Source organism: Temnothorax nylanderi, unplaced genomic scaffold (genome assembly GCF_030848795.1).
Source record: "Temnothorax nylanderi isolate EJ_2023f unplaced genomic scaffold, tnyl_v1.0 TNYL_tig0002_pilon, whole genome shotgun sequence".
Taxonomy (NCBI): Eukaryota; Metazoa; Arthropoda; class Insecta; order Hymenoptera; family Formicidae; genus Temnothorax; species Temnothorax nylanderi.
In genome coordinates this window covers 1,599,248-1,625,027 of record NW_027249064.1, presented here as the reverse complement: position 1 = coordinate 1,625,027, position 25,780 = coordinate 1,599,248, and the positions used below count along the sequence as shown (strand labels likewise).

The window sequence follows — 25,780 nt, the reverse complement described above, 5'->3', positions numbered from 1 at the left end:
CCGATCGCTTTTGCATCGTGTTCGTGCAATTCTATCCGAATTTGTCTTCCTCTCTCTCTTCCTCTTTCCCTCTACCTCTTTCTTTTTCTCTCTCTCTTTCCCTTTCCCTCTCTCTCTCTTTCTCTCTTTATTATCTATCTCTATCTATCTAATCGTTCTCGGAGTTGAAGTGGAGTGCAATGCAGTAACAAAGTTAGAGCTTGAATTTACGTTAAAGTGACGTGAAGTCCCTCGTTTCTCGCCCAGATCAAATAGTTTGCTTGCCTGCTTGTTAATCATTCTCGGAAAGTTACTGTTTAAAAGCGGAACGTGCCTTCCGGGCGAAGTTGGTGGTTTAGGTCAGTGGATACATCAGCAGATCGTCAAAATTATTCTAACTGACGGGGATGAACGGTTCTTCGAAATTCATGTTACATCAGTTTATCACTATTTCACTTGATACAAACAGTTTGATAGCGATGCAAGCTATAATCTGGTGCAATCAGTTTGCGTTAGCAACTCTTCTCGTTTGTTGCGTAATTGAAAGCAAAATTTCATTAAACTACGTCAGTATACAAAATTCGATCCGTATATAATTCTATCCTTCGTGATTATATATTAAAATTTAACTTTTAATTAATACTGATGTTTTTTCAATATGATCTGACATATTTTATGTATGTACATTATGAGAAGTGTGAGTTTGCAACAGATTCGTTTGGTTGACATTATTAATTGAGCTTTCTAATTGAGTTTCCAACTTGGCAAAATAGATTCTATTTCATCGGAAACTAACCGTAAGTAAGAGAGAATATAAATGGAATGGCGAGTATAAGTGGAACGGACACATTATTTCTGTTCAAGAAACTTTCCGAATGATCGAATCCATTTCCCATTCTCCACGTCTTTCATAGACTCGTTTGTCTTTGTCTGCTCAAAACTTGTGATTCCTGGTTTAAGTTGCTTCATCATAAATCGAATTCGACCACCTGTTACATTCGTAAACACTGATTTCTTGCCAGTTTTCATAACCAGTTTGGGATAACAGAATAGTCCCAAACTGGAAAAGAGCTAAAATAATAATTATTTTGAACATTTATTGTAGCAAAGCAGCATAAATTATTTGAATTTATTTTAAAGGAAAATAGTAACTTAAATAATTTTTTCCACATTTTCAGAAATTATTAAAAAATTGATAATCGGTTTTGACATTTTTTAAAAATCGTTATTTAATTCTATACCCAAATTATACCAACTACATAAGTACATAGAATAGATGAATGCATACATGATTATATGAATTAAAAGATAAAGCATTATAAGAACAAAGACATTGTAGGTATCGGCTCCGAAACGGCACGTGTCCTAGAATCAGCAATACAAAAGAAGATAAGAAGGAAGCCTTGAGAAAATAAGCAGAATGTTTCGTTGATGCGTAAACCGAGACTGAGAGGTAACGTAATCTGGCAAGCGCTTCTTCGACCTGTTACATTCTCGCCTGAGAGCTGTCGCTTCCATTTTCGCGAGAGCTTCCCTGAACGGTGTTTCTCAGAAGGTTATTTGAGATCTTATTGTTGTTTTGAAAGAGCAACTTGCTCAACGATGTAGTACAAGACAATTCGCGATAATTCCGCGAACAAAAACTTTCACGAGCAAAATATTATCTGTTAGCTGTCTAAAAAAAAAACTTTTAGAAAGAGATGAGGAAGTTTGTTTGGAAGTGACTCAAGATTTTCATACAAGATATATGTGCATGTATATTTGATACAGTGTACATTTCAATATGGGAAATATATCCTTGCACATACGGGTTTCGACAATCCGATGTGCTCGATAGATTCATGGATCGGCGGTCTCGCGTGTGTGCGCGGATTTGAGGATTTTCTTTACCCATGAAAGTACGAGTCCGGGAAATTGAAAGGAGGTGACAGATTTGTGGTTCTAGATATCTAGAGGAAATGCGGATTTATTTGGCCGTGTGATTCCGTGCACCTGTTGCCTTGAGCCTCCGTGGAGAATTAGCTAATTTCAGAATTTCCATTATGTACCGATTTAACTCTTCAACACACGGCGAATTTTAACGCATGTTGATTCCAAACGTTTCGGTTAAGCGCACTTTTAGACGAGGTTGAATCGCACATAAATCGAGATGCAAATCTGGTATTACAGATGCTTTCTTTCTTGTATACGTAGTGCAACAGGCATACGTGCCCGTGCGATGCAACCAGGTCAAGGAAGCTGTAAATTTCGCGAAACTGGAATATTCTCTGTTTTCCATTTAAAAAATTCTCAAATATACGTATATTACTTTCTGCATCATGGAAGTCAATTGAAATAAAAGCTTTCTGAATATTCATATACCGTCAGCATCTTTATATATTCCAGAGGACAATTTTTTCCTCCTGCTTACGTACTTTACATGTTCCTAGTGATGCGCGTGTATCGATTAATTTTCTCGTACCACGTCTTTTATTTGTGTTTGCGCTGTTATGCTCTATTTTTCTTTATGTATTTCTAGGAGAGGGATAAATCCGTTTATGATGGGATTTGTATTTCTCGAATTTCAAATCGACATCTTCGCAGCATATCCATCTCGTCGGTAATCTGCGTTCTTATCCTTGTCAACAGCGCGCACACCTTTCCGTGACAGAATAACGATTATGCGAGCGTGAGGCTTTACGGATGTAACGCGATCTGATTTAGCGCGAAGAACAGACATGTTTTAGCCGTGTTTTAGATTGCGCGCTGATAAACCGCAGGTGCATTAAACATTGCCGTCAATATAAATTAAGCCGTCGACTCATTATTCTTGTTTATCTCGTCCCTCTTTCCTAAGTCTTCTTACTTCTATAGTTATACATCAACTTTACCGGATGGGAGAAGTTGATGAACGTTGCAGGGAGGGAAATATCAGCGAGAAAATCAGTAGACGTATATATTAAGTCGCAGTATAATGTGAGGGTTGAAGTCTAAGGTCATAAGAGTTTGCGCCCTTATGTGCCCTAATAATTCATTATCCGTTCTAAGATGTGGGAAGAATGTTGTATCAAACATTTAATTCTATTTCTCTTAATCAGATAATGAAAATAGTTCCTGTAGACACGCATTTAGAAAGAAATGTCTCTTTTAAACTACATGTATCCAAAAATTTCTGTAAATAATAGTTATTGTGCAGATCACGTTTGATACAAATACATATACATGCCCATTTCCAATGTTATTTTTAAATTTCAGTTAAAAAAAGGTTATAAGAGAAATAAATCTCTTTATATATTAACTTCGGAAAATATATTTTGCCGAAGCTGTTTGCTGTAAAGATTTTAAATTGCTCATTGAGTACCTTATATTCCGTTCTTTTGCAGTTCATTGTCAATAGGAAAGCATCCTTCGTAAAAGAAACGGTGCTAAATCATGAAAGTAATAAAGATCGACGTTGGCTACAATGCGCGTTCGACGTAAAATTACGCTTTCTTTCTTACGCTGCCCATCAACTTTTTGTTAAATCTTTCTATCGGATCTGACCCTCGACATTTTGGCAGCATCATTGACCTCACATATAAAGTCGTAATTTTATCCGGAGATGTTCTTCCCGCAACCTACCCGACTGTTTGCAAGTTAGGTTTGCACAGCTTCTTGCAAACTCATTGCTGTATTTTACGCGGGAAAATTAACGTAAAATCTTAAAATATTTATGAAAGTACGCGCTTGGAAGTAAGTGCGCGAAGTTGTTTAACTTCGCTGTTTTTATTCAATTTAAAACGTTGTAAAAATAAGTTTATCAGTAGAATCTTGATATTTTTTCTACAGAGATGTGTTAACGTCCCTTAATAAGGATTCGCAAATATCTCTTAAAAACCTTTTCTGATAATATAACTAATAATCAAACAAGATACTAAGTTTTTTTTTCATCTAAATTGTAAAATAAAAAAATTTGTTTTATTTTATTATTTTATTTTACATTATTTTAATTAGATACATATAAATAATAATAATTTTTATTCCAAAATGTATGAATACTCCAATCTGTATTTAATAGTAATATTGTACAATATTGTAACACTGTATTGTAGTTATTATTTAGATTTGAAGTTATTATTACGCAAGGTGTGCGCAATTATAGCATTATGAAATTCTTTAACATAATCTTTTTTTTTATAAAGAATCTTGCAAAGAATAATTTCGACTATTCTGAGTTAATAGTGGTTGCTTACAAAGGGCGCCTTGCGATAAACACATTGGCGGTACAGCTGCTGCGATTTATTTATAAGCGCCTCGGATACTGCTTTCGCTGCTATAAATAATCCTATCGGCGTTCCACCTTTCCGCGATATTAGGCGCGTCGTATCTCGCCTCGCTGAAGGGGGAAAGGTTTGTTGTGCTCTTGTTGCAGACCTTAACCCTCCGCTAACAATTTTCTCTGTCATTCGTCGAGCCGTAATTGCCTTTTTTCAATAAAGTGTATTTGTGCCTATTTTCCTACTGAGTTCGCACTCGAGGGATAAGTGAACGATTAGTTTGTATAAACACAACTAACTATATTAATTTTTACATGTCGCATCCTCACAACCGGGATCATTCTTTTAAACAGTCTAATCTCTTAATTCTACAGAATTCAATATATTGTAACATTTAATTTATTCATCATCAAATCAAGATCAATTTTACAAATTTATCTTATCAAATCTTTTCCTTTTATACATATATACGTATACCTACGTATATCCATTTTTTGTCACAATTATGGCATCGTATTGCATGTTAGACCAGTGAAGGTAATTTCTGTAAGTTTCTTCGAGAAATCCGGGAGGCAAGTAAGCATACCTGTACCTTTTCTTTGAAATAAAACAAACTTTTTTTCCTTTGTTCCTTTTTTCCTCTCGTTCTTTACAATGGGTATTAAAAAATGTTAACTTGTTAAGGGTTTAATGAGAAGGAAAGCCATCGACGCGGCATATTTCAATGGAGCATTCGATATGTCAACCTGATTATTAAAAACTAAATCTCGACCGATAAAATAAAATATTACACACTCTTCATGACGTCACTATCGATCATTTCCGGTAATTTTAACACTGCGCCCACTTTCACCCACGTCATCACGTCAACTTTGCCCTATACGTCCGGTTTAACATTATGATATCACTCTGTACACTTTATTACCATCTCATTTGTATCGCACGTAATAAAAACGTCACTGTTACCGCTGCCACATCGAGTAATGACATCATTTTCATCATCGCGCTCAACGAGTCAAAGTACTGAAATCGATTTTGTAATGTCACATTACATGAGAGCGCATAAACGGGCAATTTTGTCCCGAGAAAAATGTCGTTTATTTTAAGATATTTTCTTCTTGAGGAAACTTCTTGGGAGGTTCATTCTTTAAAGGAATATTCATCTATCGTATAACGAAGAGCGGATAAGCGGCAATAATCTCCGACACGGAAAGTTATTAATTACAACGCTTGGTCGAACGTGCGCGAGATCTAATGAAAATTTCTTTCAAGGTTCAACAAGCATTTTGCGCGACGGATGGTGCCTCGACGCGTGGGCGTTTCCGCGCATATGCACGCATGAAAACTGCGTTGCGTCTCCATTTGCCATTGTCTCTCAAACTCTCCTTCATGAAATTAAATACTCGGTTCGTTTAGAAATATAGTACGTGGTCGTATATTATATATTATGATATTCGTAATAACTGTCGTAATAATAATAACTAATACCATTTACAATCGGTCGTAATTAAAATTAAAATCTATACGAGTTGACGTAGAAGCCTAAATACCAGTGACGAGAATTTAATTCGCAATGTAAATATTTTCGCTGCCATTTACAATTTAGCTCTATTTTCATCGTCGCTCGTCCCCTTACGCTTGGCTTACATTAAAAAAATTCAATGCTCCATTATAATATCGGCCATCGGATGACAAGGGGCGAGTATTATCGAGGGTTTGCCTTCTCCGGGCTGCTGCTATTCAATTCCGCCATACTTCTACTTCTGTTTTGTCAAGGACCGCGTGCATCCTCGCAGTAGATATAGGCAACGCTGGTCAGACATCCCCATTGTGCCGCTTCATCGATGCACATGCTCATACCACTTGCTTGATGAATTCGCGAAAGGACAGTATAATTGGAAATAAAAGATCGCGTGAATAAAAGCTTCAATTTTCACGCCTTTCTTCGTGTGAAATAATCTTTCAATTTTTTTAGAAATATATAAACCGTTGATTAATATGAATAAACGTAATTAGAAACACACAAAAATATTTCACGGTTTCAGACGTTTAATGCTCCAAAAAGAAAAGCATTAAAAGATTTCTGAGTTTGAAAACTTGAGAATTTGAAGATTTTTCAAATATTAGAAGAATAGGTACATAGGAATTATATATAAGATTTCAGATTAAAAAACTTTTAGATATGGAAAATATGGCATGTACATTATCAAGAATCCAAAAAGAGAAACCGAGTGGTCTTGAAGGTGTAGGTCTAACTGTTCACATATTCAAAGCTATTTAGAAGCAATCGTTACATAGAAAATAGCTTATCGAGTAGCTCGGTGAGAAATACCAGCAAAGGTGAAATTACTTACAGCGACCTTGCGCAAACACGGTCCGTGAAATCGAGGGACACGTTCTCCCCCGATCGTTCGTCGGACTCGTTTCGAAAATCGATTTTGTTTTTTTCCCCGGGTGCTCGTAAAACGGCCCTCGCTCGTGCACGGGGAACCAGTGCCACAACGTCGGCGACCTCGGCTCGTAACGTTTTACGATTTCCCGCCTCGTCTCGCTTATACGCGAAACGCGGCGTCCGCTTTTGCCGCGTGCAATTTTGCATAAATACATATCAAATCTTTTGTGTGACGAGCTTCACGGCTGATGCGCACCAGCGAGCTAGTCAATATACGTCGGCATTTACGGTCGGCTTGATCCTTCGTCTTCGATGTAATCCGCTTTCCGAAGAGGATATTTAGCAGCCCGGCTATTATTCGCCGGGCTTTGCAATTTCTTCGAGCCAATGTAACTCGTGTAACCGTTTACCGTTATCTAGGAAAGCACTATTTATGTCATACAGCTTTTTTAAATTTTTATCTAATATAGTCAAGTTTATAAAAAGAAAAGAATACAGAAAAGAGAGAAAGTACAGCGATGTATTTATTATATAGTACCTTACGTTATGTGGCAGTTACTCTTTACTTTGAAGCATGCCCACATATGTGCTTTCAATATTCATGAGCTTAATAATTATTTTTAATAACATAATTTTCAATATTGTTATATTATAATTAACATTTTCATTTTTATTTTATTTTTACAAGTATAAAAATTCATAAGCAATCATTGATAATAAATAAATTTGCTTTAAAATACATCATGCATATAACAAGTGCTTTTAAAAATTCTTTTAAAGATGCATTTTATGTCTCTATATTATACAGTTAAGACAGAAATTTTTATAAAAATTCCAGAAAATGCACGTGCTTTACTTAGTATTAAAAATGTTGACACTAAAAACTCTTGAGTAGTCGTTCCAAGAAGCAAGTTCGCGTATAATCGTGATAAAATTTGTGAGAGTCGCGTCGCGGAAACGAGGCACGTTAACATGAATCTCGCGTTGAATGCCGTAATGAGCGTAATTTTTCAGCGTCTTCTTTCTCGCCGCGAAACAACGAGCCGTATTGCGACAAGAATCGCGAACGATAAATTAGTCGTATATCTGGCGGTTAGAAGCGCCACACTTTATTTGGAGCGGGGGCGGAGATGGGACCTGTTTGCGGCACGTGACACTCGCTTCGACTTTGACGAGGAGCTTAATAAATGCATGCAACCGAAATTGAAATATTAAACGGACGTAACGGAGTTAGCGGCCGCGCGCTAGCCGGGTCGCTGTTTACGGCTGGTAACCGCTACGTTACCTCGGAATGATTTGATTGCGCACATCGATCGATATGCAGACGTTCCGTGTGACTACTGGTAACGCGTGCGGCGGGGGGTCCCAACTCTAATGCCTTCAGCTCTCTCCCGTCTATGCATATGATTCCGCATAGCCGGCGCGCCGCGGGCAAATCTGCATCGGGTCGTATGTGCATCGGTGTTGCACACTGCACCGCCCGCGTGCCACGTATGCATGCATGTGTGTCCCCGGGTGTATATCTACCCGCGGCACACGCTCTCTCACCGTGCGCGGCTGATAGACGGCAGATTGGTCCCTATAGAGCGACGCTGTGGCTATATCACTGCCGGGGCTTTCAAATGTGCTTCCCCCGGCTGCTTAATGGAGTTTAACCGCGACGACGTCGACAGAAATTTCACATCGTGCCAAGCGCGACGGGACGGGGGCGGCGACTTTGATAACGGCGTGGATTTCCCTAAGTCGATGTGACCGCGACATATAAATTGAAAGTTCCCTCTTTCTACAAGTTGACTTGTCATTTGTTCCGACAACCAAGTTGACGACTTAATTTGAAGTTACATTATTGTTTACGTTTATGTTAAGCACGGTAATATAATTCGCGCTTCTTTTCCATCTTTTACAATGAGATGTAAGAAAGAATGAAAGCACTTCGCCGGGGACGCGAGCTCAGAGTGTCTGGAAAGGCTTTTAGGCTTATGGGAAAACGGAGTCTACCCCGCAGAACAAGATCTTAGGATTATTAAAGTGCTGCAGGGTTAGTGCAGATGCGTTGCAGAATCTCTTTACTGAAAACTGCTTACGATAAAATATTTTTATATCAATGGCGAACTGTCATTAGACCGTCTGAATATTCAGGTGTATAATTCATATAATCTCTCTAACATTTCTATTATTTTAAAAGTTCCGCATATATATATGTATATATCTCATGTATTGGATTGAATCCTTTGTCTATCTCTCTTTGGCAGTGTTTGCATAAGGAATATCAATATTCCGTCTTCTACTATTGTTTCATATTTCACTGCGCGACGTTTCATGTCGCACAGCCTTATTGTTGCTCCAAAATATTGAATACGCCCTAGACTACATACAATACATCAAAATAAATATGTACACAGATCCGCCTGTTATTGAGTTTCTGAAAAGAATTCTGAGAGTACTCCGAGCGTATTGTGAGAATGCTGAGAATTGGTACTTCGCACTTTAAGTGAACAATATTCATCGTCCATCCAAGACCAGATGGGTGACCACATTTTGTCTGATTGCCGACGATATATCCGTCTTCTCTATCATCCAATTTTCTCAACGGCAGAAGTCGAAGATAAATGAAGCAAGAATTTTTTCATCAAACGAGATTAGAGAAAGAAAATAGGGTGTTTTATTTCTTTTATTATTTCGACACTTTTATCGTGCTTCTCATTGGCTTTTACAATTAGTTACATGAAATTGTAGAAACTTTCAATCATCTAAATTTCTCTACATTCTTTTGCGTAACATTATTGTGCATTATGTTAGAATGCAATCTCGATAAAACAATTTCATAAGATTGGTATTTTAATAACATAAATTTAATATATAACTGTATATGTATATATGCTACCTATAAAATAATTATAATTTCTATTTTAATTATTGCGTGTAAATGTTTTTATTATTAATTACTAACTTATTAACAGCAATAACTATTTAAATATTTAATATAAAAGCCATTTAATTTAATAACTTATAACCCCGTTTAAATTAATAATGAAATAATTTAATATAACCTACGGTCTCTACGTACTTTTTACGCGAAGCGTAAAACATTCTGCCTTTTTATTTTGTTCTTCTGGCTGTGGTGCCTAAATTAAAAATAGCGATATGTATAAAAAAAAGGCGGACAGTATCTTCGTTCTTTCTTTCTATTGACTGCTGTGTATCGATCGGAATATAATTCGATTTTGTGAGCACGGGAGTGTGTAAAGGTACAACGTGCGCTTTCCATAACATGCTTCACTTGCCGTGAAACTGACTTTCAGGCTCTCCAGGCCGATAACCCATCGGATAGTCGACATCAGAGGAAAAATGAGTAGGCGACAGCAGAGATGACGACAGTGAGACGATCAGCGTCTCGATTACCGTCTCTGATGACTGCCAAATATGCGTCACCAGAAATTTTTGGAACGTGTCACACGGGAAATATGCAGCTGAGACATGAAAGTGATATAGCTTTTATATAGCTGCATATCATTTTTGAATCTCTAAGAAATTTCTCTCGTAAAGTTTTGTCGCTACGCTAGATTATATTTGACTCGAGACGCTGATCGACGCTGAAAAAAAATCTAAACGGAAGCAGAAACCGCTCTTAAACCGAAGGCTTTAAAGATACAGAAATCCGTGTTGTTTATACGTATCGACAATCTTATTTCAAATTTAAAAGCGTCAAATCTAACATTTGTCCAACGCTTTTAAACTATAAAGCTATTTTAAACCTGTACATTATGAGCTAATAAACGCAGCAATATTGACTAGTATAGATATTCTATTTCCAAAATCTGACCAAGAGTTTTCTACTTAATTTATTTTGAAATTATACAACATATAAACAACATCAAAGTCTAAGAGACGCCTGCAAGTCGCCTTTACACATCTTGGATCAATGAACGTAACGGTTCAAAAGCAACAGGGTTGCAGGACACATACACGCGCACGCATACGTACAATACACATACACGCACATAATAACATTTACACCCACATAAACACTTAACTATATGTTATAACGTACATCAAACGACAGTATCAAAAGATGGTGAATTTAATCGCGTCGTGAAATCTTGTCTTGCGAATCATTCCCAATGCGGAAACATTGCGCGTCTGAATACGCGCAAAACAATTTGGCAGCCGTCGTTCGATCGTACATCGAACGTTTAAACTTTTATTAATAGAATCTACCTCACTTATTCGATGGTCAAATCGGTGCACCTGTACCACGCTGTCGTGCCAGCAGCAGATTCGCTCGTCGGAAATCCCAGCCGGCGCGCGAACGAACGCACAGCTAAAGGGGAGGACGCTTCCCCATTTTTCGCCGTGCAATAACTTACTTTCGCAAAAGCGTGAAAAAGCTTGCACCAATGCATCGCGGCAGTTCAGTCGAGCGCCGCATGATATTTTTATCAAAAGCACGTGGAAAATAACGATCCCGCAGCGACCCGCAGCCCGTTCCTGTCAGCTGACATTACCTTGTAGCAATCAATGGTGTACTGCAATCGACACCTATTTTCCATTCGATTATATATTATTTAAATAACGATATACATTTATCAAAGCTACGTGTGCAGTAAAATAATTTATATACGTTTCTATAATTGAGATCGCGCCGAAAATCATTGTTACAACAAATGAATGGCATTTAAATCACATATCATATTTTTTTAAATCCCTTCGGATAACATTTCGTGATAAATGACATTTCGTGATAAATGACCTTTCGTAATAAATAACAAAACTTTTATTAACGTTAAAATCGGAAACTATTTAGAAAGCACGAATAATTTTTCAAAGTCGGCGTTTGTTTGAAACATTTAGAATATTATCATCATTTTCAGTCTTGCATTATTTTGTATTCGATTATAACCGCGTCTAATATATCGTTTAACATCGCATGTCGTTTATCATGTGTCAGGTGCTGTGCGATTTGTCAAAATTTCATCCGATTCACATTATTGTCGCCATCGTATCGATAAAAATAGTTGATGACGCCTGGGAAGAGATCACTGTTGCTCTAACGTTTGCCTGACTATCGTTTGAACGTGATACGAAATTTTTCCGGATTTAACGAAGTCGGAGCGGAAATCGGATTGTACCCGCGAGTTGTCCGCGCTGTCCAATTTTCTCTCCATCTCTTTCCTCTCTCTATCTCACTCTCTCACTCTCTCTTTAACACGCGCGCGCGCGCGCGCGCACGCGATCGATCTTCCCGTTTTCATTCATTCGTACGTACAAGTACGTGCGCACAAGTAGCACACATGTCGGACTAAACTTCGCGCTGACAAAGGCGCGAGACAAAGGGAAGGAACGGACAGACGAACGGACGGGATATCGGTATTCTGAGTCGCTGAACAGGACGTGCGTTGTTCTGCTAACGGTGGTTGACAGCCGCACGTTGACATCGGCGTATACACGTGCATGTGTACGCGGATGCGGGCATATGTTATCAAACGCGAGCTTTACACGTATGTGCTAACGTATCTATAATAAATGCCTGTGAACATTTTGGAAGAATCGATTCGAGGATCTTTTATTTCTTAAAACAATTGAAAGTACAATGGCAAAATTAATTCTTATTGGTGTTTACCAGATTTTTAATGAAGCAGGTTTAACATGGAAGATGGCATTTGTTTGCTGGGAAACATCTGCAAAAAATATTATATTTTGTTATATTGTAAAGATTGAGAGATAGAGAGAAAGAAAGAGCGTAGATTTTTTTTGATAAAAAAAATGCACGATTGCGTTGCTCTAATAATTGAGCTTAATAAACTAATACGCCAGTATTGTAAAATCAATAATAAGATAATATATAAGAAAAAATAATGAGTTCTTATAACAATTAATGCTTATCTAGATGAAATTATACATGTACAGAAATAAAATTATATTAAAAGTAAATTTAATTAAATGTATAAAACATAACTAGAGAGATGAATTAAAATGACTTTGACATGGAAATAGCAGTCGAAATTTCAGAATATTTCACTTCAATCAACACGTAATTTCGTGAGGCGCGAGACTTGGATTTGAGTCATCTCGCGCGTATGATACAAAACTGATGTATGAATCACCTCACAGATAAAATGGTTTCATGAATCATCTCAGGTCTATGAACTTCTGAATATGCCTAAGGTTTTCGTACCAGATCTGTTATTTTATTCGCAAATTTTTGAAAAAAATTAAGTGCTTGTAAAATCTAATACTAGATGCAATAAAAATAAATGACTTTTTCTACTATTTTGCGTATATAAGGGATGACGCGTGGCTCTCGGGCTTCGCGAGTGATTAGTAGCTCAAAGGTCCGTGGTTCGATTCCGACCCGGCCTTCATCCCACATATACCTCGTTTAAGAGGTGGAAGGCCCATTTTAAATGGGAAGTGAAGCTAAGGATTAAAGTTCCAATGGATTAATAATCCGTTTAAGAGTTTAAAAGAATTATATTGCATAGTGATAGTGGTCGACGGTAAAAGAGATTGATTGAAATATATATATTGGGATTAGAGTTGTTTGTGTGTCACATTGTCTTGAGCAGAAGACACCTTAATCTCCCTCAGGACCAAGGGAAATCGAAAAAACTCCCCTCTATAAGTCATCACATCTTTAGAAATGCACTTTGAAAATAAACAAATTACCCATTTTAACGTCTGTGAATTTAATTTCTTGTGACTTCTCTATGAATTCTTCCGTACGTTCAGAATTACCTAGTTGACCATGATTATTCTTTCCCCACGTATATACCTCGTTGTCCTCAGTAACCACTACGAAAAAACTATCGCCGCAAGAAAGGGAAATGACCTTTTTTTTTTACTATTTTGCGTATATAAGTGCTTCCGTTTATTATCATTTTATCTTTTCTATAATGGAGTAAAAATGGAAGTTTTTAATCGATCCCCGTAGGGTTACAATTCTCACCCATCGCTACCCTTCTTCTCTCACTTAACCCTTTGGACCAACGGCTTAACGTCTCTCTCCCGAAAGACGGAGCCCAGTTTGCTCCGCACAAGAGCCTTTCTCGCACGGAGGGCGCAGCTTTCGGAAAATAAATTCCATGTTTACGTGCTCAAGTGGACTCGAACCTCGTTTCTCAGATTACGAGTTTGGCGCTCTACCACTAGACCACACTGCCCCGCCCCTTTATCTTTTCTATATATTTTAAATGTTTTAATTGTTTAAATCTAATTATTAAGAGAAAAGGTATTTTACTTAGAGTAATTCAGTTCTTTACATGTGCACATTCATGTTTAATGCATTGAAGACAACCACGCTGTACACAGGTGTGCAACTTTCGCCTTGTTAGCTGATTCGACCTGACGGGCAATGCAACGTAAATGCATTAACACGGAACCAGAAGCGTGTTTCACATTCGAAGTTTACTTTTGCAGTGTCTAAGGATTATTTACAAGTTTGGCTACATATCGATTCGATGTTCGTATTATCAGCAATGGCCGATCGAGAGCGATCGTGTGAATCCATTACTTTAACGGCATCTCCGTGCATTTCCACGCAAATGCACGAATCTAGGAACAGTCGATCTTTGTGTCAATACGGAATGCTTTCGTGTTGGCTACATTAAGCTGCTAAATGTGTTTAACTATCAACACATAGTTGATGAGTTTAGTTTTCCACAGAAACAAATTTCCAGAAAACATGTATAAAAATAATCAATAGATTTGTTCGATATTTCTTTGACTAAATAGCAAATAATCTTCTTCTCTAATAAAAATTTTAAATTATTAATTTTTCTTTGTTACGTCGATATTATGCCTGCTAAATTTAAACGTTTTATTAAGATAGATTTTAATAAATGCGTAAACGTATCTGTTTTTAACAATAGACATATGTCATATTAAGTGTACTCTAATATACTCTATAAGTATACTCTTGCAAATAATTATAGAAAACAAATCATAACTTTTTTTTATTCAATTCTTGTAATTTTCGATTACGTTTAAAAAGACATATTTCAATAAGAACTGCGAATTATGTATGTGTAGTTGTTCCTTTGAAAACCGTGAAATTTATTTCATATTTCGCGAGGATTGCGTCATTAAGAGATGAAATTCTCTGTTGAGAATTCCGACCGTCCCATTTCAGCTCTTCCACCATGGGCACATATTAAAATGATGCCCACGCAAAATATGGTATTAGTGATATTAACCAGGGTCAACGCGCTGTAAAGGGCGCGATGATGTTTAGAATATACAATGTGTTTTGAATACAAGAAAACGTGAATATGTACATATATATTTGAGCAATGCAAACCAAATGTGAACACGGAAAAACGGATTAGCTACTATAACAAATCTGGTCGTAAAATATGAATAACTAACATTTTTTGCAGGGAGAGCTATATTTTTTGCAGCGAAAGCTATAATTTAGCAATAGTGGCAAAACTTTAACAAAAGGTTTTGCTATTATACTATTGCTAAATTATAGCTCTTGCTTGCAAAAAATGTTATCCATATTTTACGACTAGATTTGCTATAATAGCCAATCCTCTTTTCCCGTGAATATAAATATTAAAGCACACACAAATTACGAAATATAAAAGAAGGAACACGGAGATTCAGGATTTATGTAAAAAGAGATGTTGATGATTCATAATAGCTAACTTTGATGACGATAAAGTACATCTGAAAAATTGTTACTGTCATTTATCGTTTATCGGGCTGTTATTTTTACGACATTATCGATTAATCTTTGTACACAAATAATAGTATTAAATTATTACACATTCGTGTGTATGTTTTATTTATATGATGTTTTGACGATCACTGTATGTTCGATAGGTGTCGTCAACAGAGGAGATTCATTTAGGAGAAGAAGATCGAGATCGAATTCTCTGGCGCCTGCCGATCAGGAGAACGAGGAACGACGACTGCCGCCCAAGGAAGTAGCTTCACACACCGTCGCTATGTTAGGTACAAGGGGAGTTGGGAAAACCGCCCTTATCAGTCAGTTTATGACCAGCGAATGTATAAATGCCTACGATAGACAAAGAGGTGAGTCTTACATCCTGTCACGCTATAGTATGATATTTTACAGTACGATATATTGTAAAAGTCGTGAAGAAAACGCGATTTTTAATTTAAGAAGAAGTCACTTCTTTATTGTAACATTATTTTTTATTGTTAGTTAATACTCTCTAAAAAAATAATATCTAGGTGTTATTTTCAACAATTTATAAAAATAAACACGTTACAATCATGTTCAATGAAAAGATTTTAATAATAGTGTGCACGTTATAAATATTCTAGAGTCTTGAAATCGATTTTTTTTAAATGAAAAAGCCTAAGCAATTTAATTAAAAGCATTTACGGGTTTTTCTGAAATATATGTGTTCTCTGATTGTTAATAAACAACGAAGTCTTACTTATCATTCAATATTAAGTAAATTTTACTTTGATTGGATATTCTAAATGTTAGTTAGTAAAATGCTTAAAACTAAGCATTAAAAAGATATGCCTTATATTCTTTTACAACAAAATCTTTGGTAAGGAGAAAATAATCTCGAAGCGCAAATGAAACAAAGTTATAAAAACCTATGGCACATTCAACGAGAAGTTTCCGGTTTCCGTTATATTATTATTTCGGTCAGATTTCCGAAAAAATTACGAGTGATTCCTTCGATAAGTGAAAGCACAATGCGGTAAGAAATATGTACATAAACATAATCTTGTTCGAAAGGACACAGAATTACGTCTGTTAATAGAATATTTTATTGCCACGTCGTGTAAACGTGACTATCACGTGGAAACGGTTGCAGGGAGAAAATTGACGGACATTTCTTCATCGATTCTATGAAAATCGCAAATAATCTTTATGGCGACTTTCAACGGTTTATACTTCGCGCCCGGCACGATCGTCTCGTAATATCGCGTGAGTTTACGCGACGGTGTGTATTTCGATTGCGCGCCCGGTGAAAGACGGCATCAGGCTCCGCCTGAGAAAGACGTAGTTTCCGGCTTCCTAAGCTCTTGAGATATGCGCTATTCTCTCCGAATAAGTAGGGGTTGAACGGTACTTAAGTCGATATCTTGAAACGAGATTAAATAATATTGACATATTGCTTGATGAAAAAAAGGACGAATAACCCATGCGTCTGACCATACAATATCTTTTCCCCTTGTTTCCATTTCATAGAACAATATGATTTTTCTTATTTAAGATTATGAGATATAGGAGTAGCGAATACACATAAACCGAATACGGAATAGTACAATAATATTAACACAATTTAAATATAGAGCAGGAAAAGTGGGGAATATAATAATATATGTAAAACTATAAAATATATATATATATATATATATATAAAAGTAATAGAAAATACAACGTACTTGAATACAAAAATATTTGTCTTTTACTATTAAATATAATAATATTCATTATTTTATTATTTAAAAATTAAACTATTGCGACAAGTAAAATGCATATAAATTGGACGTAAATATATAAAAAGCAATATATTTAAATTTTTTAATATACAGTGCAAGCTTACAGTGATGTAATTTGCTTGCCTAATCAAAGGCAACTTCTAAAATATCTTAAATCTAATATACGGGGCGTTATTGAATTGCTCGGTAAATACTTTGCAGGCGAGTTCTTTGAACAAATTAAAATAAATATTTCTTTAGCAAACATTTCATGGCGCTGCTTTATTTCTCGCGTCCCTCTTAATCTTTAATATCAGATATTTTAATAATTCAGCCATAAAGTAAAATTCCGTTAAAGTAACATTGACAAAGGATTTACCTCAAATTAAATGGAAAGTTTTATAACTGTATCTCGTTTATGAAAAATCTTGCGCTATTAATCACTTCATCCTCACAATTCTTTTTTTTTTACGCATGGTTTTACCGCATAAAAGCCCTCGAATCGTGAGTATCGTTTTATAAAAACGCTCGTCACCTGGTATCGATTACTAAAGTGTCAGTGATATCTCGCGTAATATAAAATTTGCATCTAGGTCGAGGACCGTATGCCATCTCGACGACGATGTGAATTATCGTCACTGCCATTCTGCCAACCGTCCATCTTTGCGATGCCCACCTGTTAAAACAGACGCGACTTTCTCATCGTTCACGTGTCATTCTTAATTACCATATTTTTCCATTAATTTTACTCATGCAAGGTGACTATATTTCGATCTTCGTTAAATAACGTTGATTAAAAAAAAAATTTTTTTTGCTTATTAAAAAATGTAGTTATATATTATTTCTTACGTCATGTCTTACATCAAATAACTGAGCAAGACAAGTAATTAAGTAATGTCATCTCAATCAACTTTTGTGCTTACCTCTCTCACGAAAAATGTTCCCTTCTAGTAAATTTGATTTAACGTTTGCTTTTATAAATCGTAATTAATCATGCAAAATTTCTCGAGCTGCTTGTTTTCCCTCGCAGCTCCTGCTCCTTCTCATTGAAAAACTTCCTCACGGCTCTTTCATTGGTGCTAAAGTATGATAAGCGAGACGGGCGAGGCATTGTTTCAGTTGGACACATTCAATCCGCGTTCGGCGACGTCACCCGGCGCTATTACGATCGATATTCGTGCGAGCTGTCAAACAATGGGGCATGCTCTCGCGTGGTAGAAAAAATCTGTGCCCTGTATTCCCTCTCTTCCTCTCCTCCTCTTTTTCTCCCTCTCTCTCTCTCTCTCTTCCTCACTCGTGCTTTTTTTTATATATCCCAATGTAATGGAATTTCCTATTTACGTCTAGTGCGCGCAGGCAAGCGGCTTTCGCGGAGATAATGGTTTCGTATAACGGTAACGAGAGCCCCGGTGTAAACCCTCGCAACACTTCCTGCGCGAAACATTTTGCACATCGTTACCAAACGTATAAAGCTAGAATATGAAACATGAACATATTCCATTACGGCAATAATAGAGCTTCTAATTTAAAGAAGAGATGGAATTTTTAATGTTAATTAAATCACATGAAATCCTGTTTGCGAACTAATGAAACATAAAAGTGGACGCGATATTTTTCTCTGTCGTGAAGAATAAGTTCGGGAACAAAACACAGTGACTCGTGCCAAATCCTATGGAATTATCAAGGAATAAATATTGTTTCTGCTGGCGTGCTCCAATTTATGAAAATGTTAACAACTTTAACTCACTTCCTTGCATATTTTTGTTGCTTATGTGAGGCGGTGATTCTTCCTATTGTATATACAGTTACTCTGCATTTTTCCTCGTTCTCTGATCTTTTTGCAGATGCTATTACGACGTTTCTTCTCGTTTCTTCGTGATCGATGTCAATCGAGAGCCCATAGATCTTATTTATTTCGCAATCCTTTTTCGTGTGGATTATCAATAAGATTGATCTAAAAAGAAATAAATAAAATATTAGTATAACTCGATCTTAGTTTTCAGCTCAGTTTGCAGCAAGTAGTCGTAAAATATGTAATTATAAGCATTAACAATGTGAATAAATTATGATCTTTAAGAAGGATAAATAAAGCGCATATCAATTGATTGACTTTTGGCTGTGTTTTTCGCAAGGAAAAAGCACGCCTCTTTGATTCTTGATTTTTTTCTGTTAAAATCTTTCTTTTTAGAATAATTAGTCAATTTCTCATCTAAATACAATCTCTCTCTCTCTCTCTCTCTCTCTCTCTCTCTCTCTCTCTCTCTCTCTCTCTCTCACTCACTCTTATAAGAGAAAAAAAATTTTTTCTTAAAACAAAATATATTGTCTCAAGAAAACAATTTGTCTACCCATTATTAATTATACGTAATATTATATTCCATCAACATTTTTTAGTTGATTATCCTTATTATTGACGTAATTTGTTTAATAATTTAATCGTGACACTCACACACAATTATCTCTATGTACATTTATCGAATTTTGTCATTTCTAGCACGTCGATGAACCTATTCTCGCTTATTAACCTTATAACCATCAACCATCGTTCTTTTAATAATGTTTCTCAACATTGCGATATAAATTATGCGATATAAATGAAAATGTGATTTGTATAATATAGGAACATGTTTTGCGCGTTATGCGCTCCGAGTTCATTCTGTATTCTAAAGTGCATTAGCGAGTACATTTTAATCATAATAGGATTATAATTATGTTTAGAGCGACAAACCGTGCATGCATATGGATTACGTTCACATTATAGCACAGATACATAATGGTGTCATAATAACTCAATGAACCCATCAGTTGCGCGTACAGTTTTGTGACATTCTGCAATTTATCTCAAAATCTTAGGCACATTAGTATTCATTACATTATCTTTGTTTCGTAATTAACTACCTGAAATTCATAAAAACGTATTTCATTTATCTCAATTATGCATTAATTAATAATGTAATAGTGACAAATAATTATGTTAACACATTAAGCAGAGTTGTACGTTTCGAATTACGTCTTAATTTGATTTAATTATTATTTATATTATCGGGATTGCTACATAAATTATACATTTTAGGATTAAATAACTAATAATTGTAGACCGCTGCTGATAAATTTTTATTATTATATTCCAGGAAAGAGATACAATTTTTTTATTTACAATCTATTTGTTTTATAAGCATTATTTATAATATTTACGAGAGTTTTCCGATATTATATGTTTACTTTTGTAAACATAGTCGGGATTTGCGTTAAAAGGGATGGTTTGCGAAAGTGAGTTCGAGCAAAATGGAGCGGAAATCAGTTCCACGATCAATTACGCAAAAAGCTTCACGGCTAAGCTTTTGCGGAAGATTCATGAACGACGAAAAGGTCAATTAAACCGTTATGCGAGATGATTAATTATTGTTATAATTGTATTCAGACCGTTTGATAATAAAATGGAAAAGGATATTGTACCTTTGATGGAACAAATTTTTCAGACTTTAACAAAGAAATGAGACTGACATATATTTAAAGTGACAAAGTGATTCAAAAATTTATGATCTTTCTTAAAATATGACATAACTCAGGAATGTCGAATGCATTGAATTAGGAAGAATAAATTTTTTAATTTGTATTTAAATATTTGAAATTTATGCAAAATTGTATTTTTCATTCAGTTTATTCATCATTTTTTCATTAAGTTTATCTCAATTTACATGCCTGGTAAATCTGCATATTTTCTACACTGTGTAATTTTTTTTAACTTATCGGAATATAAAAATTGATAAAACAAATTAAATGTAAAATTTTTCAATTTCTTTGAAAAATACGTTTGAAATGTATGAAAATAAATGTTTAATCCATTATATGAAGTTATGTTTCTGATAAATAAAATAAGCAAATTTTGTGTGTTAATAAAAATGTGCTAACGCTTGAAAGAAACTTTTCGCTATAGATATCAACTAACGCCAGAATTTCCACGAAAAATTTTAATATTCTCTTGTCAGATGATTTTACAAACGATAAAATTATTTTTTAATACAATGCAAAGTCTTTCCAAATGAATTACTGTATAATCTTATATGACAGAGTAGATTTTCAAATGTATAATATGCCTGACATTTTTATCGAAACAGTTGGACGTGGGCAGAATCTGCATTCTTCCAAAATAAAACGAGCAAAAGGGAACGGTATAATTAAAACGACAAACGACAGGGAAAATAGAGGCAAAAATAGTCTTACGAGTCCGCCTACAGTCAGGTTCAAAATTTCTGTATACGCGATTCTATTCCAGTCACACTCCATATCGTTGCGTTTCGTGTGGATTAAGATTAGCCACGATCGAAATTGAATCGAAAGCCGGCGCGAGCAAAAAGAATTTAGGCTGATGTCAAGTTTCGCGCGATAATTTTGCTGCAAATTGAGATCGAGGCCAAGAGGCTACTCGCTACGCGAAAGAGAAAAGGAAAGAACGGGTGCTGTATTTTTAAATAAATATTTCTCTTTCGTACTTTAATTAATTGCTTATAAAAATTACGAAACATTATAATATATAATATTGCTATAAAACTAAAAATACATCTATATCTGATAATAAGTATGCAAATCACATCCATTAAAATTAGATATTATATATTCTTATTTCTTATTTGTTTCATCATTTTTATCGATGCTTACAGTCATCCGAATTTCAATAAAAGATTATAAAAATCTAGTAAATCTTTTTGCTAACAACAAAATATAAAAAATAATATATATTGAGCTTGAATTATAAATCTATATTGCAAAAGAAGTTACGTTATGCACGTTGATACAAACCAGTTTTCTGCTTTATATTTTAATTATTTTCGTAATCGCTGTAAAACAGTGTAGAGACAACTTAATGTACATTATTGCGATCAAAATAGCGCAAGTTATTTTCTTGAAGAATTTCTGAAGTTGGTTCGGTATATTTTCTTTGCGTAAAATTGTCAATTTTCTAAAAAAAAAAGTTTCTACAATTTACATTTTCGCCACAGCTCCCTTCACAGTTTTATGGTCTACTATATCATTCGACTATATATTTTACTTCGTGTGCGCAAAGCATTTTGTACAGTCGGAGCTGCTACAATCGCGACGTACTTCGTGACTTCGCGCGGAAAAGGGAGCAGCGACGCTCGCGTCGAGTGTGTGCGAGTCGATGGAACACGTCCGCCTCGAAAAGCAAACGAAACGATTTCCACGAAGGTATAAAAAAGAAAAGTGCAGGAACAAGCCGCTCGGAAATAGCCGCGGTTAATTTTGCGTTCGCTCCGTGCTATAAGCGTACATCATAGAGAGTTCGCGTCTGTTCATCGTCTGTTCTCCTTCTCGCTCTTCGTTGAGTCTCTCTTCTTCTCCTTTCTTCTATGTTTTTCCTTTTTTTTTTCTTAGTTTACTATTTCTTCAAAAATACACTGCTGTGCTTCCGCCGAATTACGGCGGAAATCGCGAGTGTTGCAATATTGATAGATCCGGCGGGTGTATTGACGATAGGTACTTGTGATATTTCCGAATTCCTTATATTTTGCATATATATTAATACGTGAAATTTTTATAGGTATTCATGTTAAATTTGTAAATTAATTGTCTGTAATATAGTTGTAATAATTACGGTTTATTAATAATTGGACCAGATATTCTATTAGATGCTACATAAATAATAAACAGCATGAATTGATATTTCGAAACTAGAAAAAAAAAAGTTTAAGAAATGGTTAGAAAAATATTTTAAATAACGTAACAGGATAAATAATTGAGATTGAAATACTATTGCAATAAATTAAATTATTTAAAGCCTCGTGCAACATGATATTTACCGATAAAATTTGTGGTCAAAACGTAAAAATTTGTTATAAATAAAGCTTGATTACTTCTCGATGAAAGGTATTGTTTCTATTAAATTTCATGTAAATGAAATGTGATCGCATATTCAATACCAAACAATTATTTATCTGTATAAAAAGTGCGGATAGAGAATTTTTTATTGACCAAACGGGCGTGTTTTTGTGCGGTTAAAATTAAAAACGTGAATGTAAATTCTTTTGAGCGTTTGAAAGATCAATAATTTGTACCGAGGGGAACGAAAATTGCGGCATGCGCTTGCGCTGGTGGAATTCATTTCACCAATTTCCACGATTATTATTCGCATTTCAGCGATCTTGCAACCCCAAAATGTCATTTCCCTTTTGAATGCACGATATTCCCGTCATCGGCTATCAATCGAACTTGTTCCTGAGCGTTAATTACGTTATGTCCCGCACGCGCGGTTTTATTGAGATAATTATCTCGTGAAAAATATGTCTTCGTTGAAAAGCGAAGCAGCGTTTAAATCACAACTATTATGTACCTCGGAAAAATATTATGTTCATTATAATATCAATACTGCATTTTACGTCAAATATTCCGTATTATAGAATCGCCGTACTTTCGTGTTATTATATTTGAAAATTTACAATCTTTCTCGCGATGTGATTATTGAAATTACATGCGAGTTTTGTAAACGCCAGTTTGTTTTTGTAGTATTTTAAGTTTAGTAAATCTGTAACAATGTTTTTTCTCGTTTCTCTGCTTTCTATAATTGGATAAGATAGAAGAAGCAACTAGTGTGTTGTAGATATCGTCTTCCACGTTCACTTGTTAGCGTGTCTTTGTGTTCGAATGATCGAAAAACGTATCTCTCCAGTTCCTCTTTCTCTCTTTCTCTCGTGTTTCCGCGAAACTCTGTACACATCCGTCAACTCTACGTGTCTGACCGTTAACCTCCATTTTCTGGCAACAGTCAAGCATGCGAAACGCAACGTTGTAAATTTACGGATATATTTCAAAGAATATCTCGCGACTCCGAAAATTTATCGCGGAATGTTGTGAAAACAGAGTGTTGCAAGACAAAGCTGTACCAGCGTTCGAAGAGCACGAAAATTTGAATCGCGTGTTCCTCAATAGTAGATAATTATTTTGAAAAAATTTCTATTTAAATATTAGATATTTGAAAATATATTTTTCTTTACCAATTTTGTTTCTTTCGCCTTTTACCTTTTTTTCTATTTCCATCACCATTTCACTAAAGAATCGATATTTATTAATTATAAATGAATAGAATATATTCTCTGTTCATCTATACGCTGACTGCAGAAAAATTGCAAATTTAAAAATTGTTTATTTATTAAATGTTATTGAAATGATTTTGTTTTATTGAACAAAATAATATATTGTTTCGAATGTGTATAGAAATATATAACAAGTTGGAAATAAAGAAGGGAAGAGAATAAAATGCTGAAAACGTTGCAAAGTGCATATCTCACATACAAACTAATGCGAGTTAGATATGCGTTAAGCGATTTAATTAAAATTTTCTCTTTGTTTAAATACTAACATGCACAATACGATGCTATAATAATAACATATTTCAATTTATGTGATGAAAATTAAATAATTATTTAGTTATCTTAATTCTGCGGACAAGCAAAATATACGCTTTCTACATTTCAACATATGCATGTACCGTTCGTATGTAGGTACATATTCTTGTACTAATTTTTATAATTTATACTTTTTATAAATGTAAAATTTATATTTGATACAAATTTTTATATAATCAGATTATTTATAAATAGCTTTATTTTAATTGCAATTTAACATTAAAAATTTTTGAAACAAGAAGATGAAATATAAGTTTGAAGATTTATGCGATTGTGTGTAGTATTTACTGTCCCTTGCTCTATGCTTCTGGCGCCCATGCTGGCAACGTTATTTATGACACCCGTCAGCAGCTACGGAACTGCATCTCTATCTCTAGAGAAGCGAGAGCCGTTCAGCCGAAAAAAATTGGTTAGGACAACGACACCCGAACGATTCTCTGACGTCACGGGCGATATTTCGTTAGCGGGCTAAAATCAATCGGCAACGCTCTATACAGGCGGTAGATCCGTAGATCCGCATTTAGAGCCATAAGATTACGTCGGTTCTCTCTCGCGTCATTTGCGAGAACGTTTCCTTGCTCTAATAGTTTCTCGCTCGCGCGCGAAATAGATTTATTTGTGGCGTTGATTATTTTTTCATCGTCACATTTATTTCAAATAAAAAAAAACCGAAAGAGATAAATGAGTTGACGAATCGTGAGATAGTTCTGTCTTTCTTTTTTACTTTTTATCTGTATGGTTGAAAAGAAAGTGCGTAAAGATGCAGGAGATAAAGAGAGTATTTAGTAGTTTAAGTACGATGCATTCTAATATTATATTATAACACACACAAGACAATAAAATTAAAATTAATTTTATTATTTATTTAAAAATGTAATAGAAAGCAAGAGGATTTATATTACTAAATTATTTATAGAAAAAAGAAAATAGAGCGTTGCTACAAGCTCTTTTCGTGGAAATATATTGTAGAGAGAACTTACAGTTTTAAAAGAGCATTTTTTTTATGGCGATATTATGTTCTATATATCTTTATCTTCGCTAAGACATTCTAGAATGTTAAATCCACCATATTCTTTCTGAAAGATATACTCAAAGGTCTTCATTTTTTATTTTTTATTCTTATTGCAGACGTGCCGAGCGAGCAGTCTGTTTTTGTGATGCTGAATGGTGAAGAAAGCGAGCTTAAATTTTTAAACATCACTAATCTCAAGGTAAGGAAAAAAAGTTCCGTTCTTTTATATATTATATAATGTTATAAAGCGCAACGTGTCAAGCAAATTTTCGTTTATCTAATCTTTATATATTTTATTAAAATAAGCGAATAGAATTTTAATTTTTTTTTT

The 25,780-nt window shown here is 35.0% G+C and overlaps 1 protein-coding gene and 1 long non-coding RNA gene across 6 annotated transcripts in view; one reads left to right on the top strand and one right to left on the bottom strand.

Annotated features, from left to right (window-relative positions):
* Positions 1-25,780, top strand: part of Rgk3 (Rad, Gem/Kir family member 3) — a 40,981-nt gene that overhangs the window by 11,844 nt on the left and 3,357 nt on the right. For all 5 annotated transcript variants that reach the window (XM_071699064.1, XM_071699056.1, XM_071699091.1 and 2 more), the window contains exons 4-5: positions 15,430-15,642; positions 25,566-25,648. In XM_071699064.1, the coding sequence (XP_071555165.1) occupies positions 15,430-15,642; positions 25,566-25,648 (296 nt within the window). The remainder of the gene's footprint in view (positions 1-15,429; positions 15,643-25,565; positions 25,649-25,780) is intronic.
* On the bottom strand, positions 17,092-21,441 carry LOC139768675 (uncharacterized). Its single transcript, XR_011717413.1, has 2 exons — positions 18,764-21,441; positions 17,092-18,488 (listed from the first exon to the last, which is right to left on the bottom strand). It is a non-coding gene; the product is annotated as an uncharacterized lncRNA (long non-coding RNA).